General features: G+C 43.4%; 1 protein-coding gene across 1 annotated transcript; it reads left to right on the top strand.

The window, feature by feature from the left end:
* On the top strand, positions 381 to 997 carry LOC109831247 (60S acidic ribosomal protein P0-like). The gene is made up of 2 exons (XM_020398581.1): positions 381 to 509; positions 644 to 997. Exons 1-2 carry the CDS (start codon positions 381 to 383, stop codon positions 995 to 997), a joined length of 483 nt encoding a protein of 160 aa, XP_020254170.1.

Genomic DNA, 3,043 nt, shown 5'->3' with positions numbered 1-3,043 from the left:
GAAGCTGATAGCGAATTCTAAACTGTGACGACAGCAGACCTAGGTCAGGAGACGGTCTTCTTCTTGTATGCCATTGATGAGGACGGTCAGAGAAGATGAACATGATTCACCGAAGGTTAAAATGAAGAGTTGTTCGTTATACGGTTCGGGGAAGAATGAAGAAGAGTCGAATGACTCTTGATTAGACCACAACGCTCTATTTATAGACAGCTATGAGCTATCAAATCTGAACAAGATTTTAGATAAGAATCCCGCCTAAATGTAATCTCTGTATCTGCATTGGAGTTGGTTGAACTTCTGACGCAAAGTTTACCTCTGCGTCCCAAATCTCAAGCACAGGATTCACTCGTGCGTTTCAACGTCACAATACAAACATTTCGATGACCGGGGTTGTCGTACAGTTTCAAATAATTAGAATGAAGCTAACAATTGTCATCAAGGTGATGAAAGCTGAAAAGAAACTAGCCTTCGACAAGAAGTTATGCAACCTCGTGGATGAGTACAGACAGGTTATAATCAATAATGTTGATACTATCGAGCTCGATCCATTACGCAACTAATCCTTCCAAATGGCTTAACATTCCAACCAAGATTAACAAGGATATTGTTGAAATCATTACCCTAGTTTAGTTGATCAAGAAAGGATTTGTCTTCTGAGGTTGCCCTCCTAGCCAAACTTGGGATAAGATCATTCTCGTACGGGCTTGTGGTTCTCTTTGTCTATGACAATGGATCTGTCTTCAACCCAAAAGTGCTCAACTCCACTGAGGATGATCTCGTTGGCAAGTTTATAACTGGTGTTTCTATGGTTGCTTCGTTGTCACTAGCTCTTTATTATCTAACTCTTGTAGTTGCGCCTTGGGTGCTCATCAATACTTACAAGAATCTTTTTACTGTTGTTGTTGACACTGAATACACCTTCATACAAGTTGAAGGAACATCTCAAGGATCCAAGAAGATTAGCTTCAAAAGTTTCCTCTTCTCTTGTATCGGCTGAGAATGTTGTTATTCCTGTTATCGAAGAAAAAGGAAAAAGTTAATCCAACTAATGGATCTAACGTTGATGACTTAGACTTTAGCTAGTTTGACTAAGTTTATTATCATCAAGATACAAAAGTTATCTTGTTTGGTTTAAGGTGATCAAGATTTCCTTGACTACTTCTACACGTTCATCGGGAGTATAAGGTTAAATGTTACCAAAATAGATTGCAAGGAATCGTCAATACAGGAAGCAGAATTGCAACGTATAGTAAATTTCGACAACCAAGTTTACAATGTCCTCAAAGCAGATGGAGTGAACGATCATTCAACAAAATTTTAGGATCCAAAGTATTCCAAAAATTTCGTCCCAGTCAACTGCGAACTTTCAAAAACTTTTAGGGGGTTCTGTAGGTTGTCTAAAAATCATAATAGATAACTAATCCCCATCAAGCTTCGATGATGGAAGTAACAATCTGACGACTTTTATATCAACATCTCGACAATGAAAGTTACAATCAGACGACTTTCACGTCAACAAATGAAAGCTACAATCCAAGGATTTTCATGTAGGTCGAGAAAGGTTACAATTCAATAACCTTCACGATGACTAACGAAAGTTCTGATTCAATAGCCTTCACAATCAACTATGAGAGTTACAATATGATGACTCTCGCATCTCAAATAGCTAAAGCAAAGATTACAGAATAATGGTCTTTGTAACGCTCTACAAAAGAGATTACAAGTCAACAATTTCTTCTAAATGCAGAGCTCACATCTGCGTTCTGTAGGCATATAAAATTGCTTATAGGTCCCTTAGCACAGTTCGGCATAAACCGACGAACCAACGAGGCGATGAGATCGACGAATCGCACGCAAGCGACAGAATGCATCCATACGCGTTCAGAATCAAGCCAAGTGTCAAAGAATCAACGAGTCATCCAACCGGGAACAGACTTGGACGAATCACGATCGAATCAAGATTAGTTTCGGACTCGAACTCAAAAGTGGATTTACTGCCAAATCAGGAATCAGACTTACTGCCAAATCAAGTCAACAAATCGAAATAGAACCGAATCACAGAAAGAACCGGAAACAACGGAAAACAACCAAACCCACCACCTAGAGGGGCTCGGCCGAAGCCGAGCCACCTTCAGGTGGCTCGGCCCAGAGCCGAGCCACCCTGAGGTGGCCGGCCCAGATCTGTGCCTAGGCACAGATCTGGGTGCCCTATAAATAGGCCAAGGGTAGTTCATTTGAAAAGGTTGGAACTTTGAGAGCCGAAACTCTGCCGAATTGAAGATCGAGCTTGGAGTTTTGAAGACATGAAGACTTGGACATTCAGATCTGAATCTCGGCGAGCATCAACGTCACAAAAGGCAGGTGTTCGAGAGAGAGGAAGAACAGATCTGAGATCTACACGTGATCATACTCCGGATCTAAGCTTAGTCTTAGATCTCGAGATTTGGACGATTGTTTCCTTGGTGAATCAATCCTCCCCGACTATTATTCCCTTCGTGGAATAATACCCGTATAATCGTGTAGATCCGACCGGATCTAGATCGCGCGGTGGTCCACGGATTAACCCCGGCGTTGGCAAAGAACCCACCAAAGCGAGCGACCGCACCAAGATGACAATTATTTCAATGAAGAAAACAGTTTTCCCCGCGAACAATCTGGCGACCACAGTGGGAGAGGCCGATCTCGCTGCCGAGATCGGAGCGTCGCGGCCGCGGATCTCGATCCCGGTCGTGGAGGAAGTCGAATACGAGTTCGACCAGCAGAAGTTCGAGGAGTACTTGTCGTCCTCGTCCGGATCAACCTCCCCCCGCAAGTCCAAGAAGTCCAAGTTTTCCTCCAGGAGAAAAACTCGTTGGTATGAAGACGTTGAAAACACCAACGAAGATCTCGCCCCGTTTGATGCCAAAGTCGCATCGGGTGAGATTCCTCCAGTTTCCAACCAGGTCAGATCTGCTCTGGCCAACCCTTCTGCCACAGAGGGCGTGGTGACTCTCTCGAAGAGAGCCCGCCAAAGGCAACGTCAACACCTTGCGAAACAATTCGC

Source organism: Asparagus officinalis, chromosome 2 (genome assembly GCF_001876935.1).
Source record: "Asparagus officinalis chromosome 2, Aspof.V1, whole genome shotgun sequence".
In the NCBI taxonomy this organism is placed as follows: Eukaryota; Viridiplantae; Streptophyta; class Magnoliopsida; order Asparagales; family Asparagaceae; genus Asparagus; species Asparagus officinalis.
This window is presented reverse-complemented; position numbering and strand designations above follow the sequence as displayed.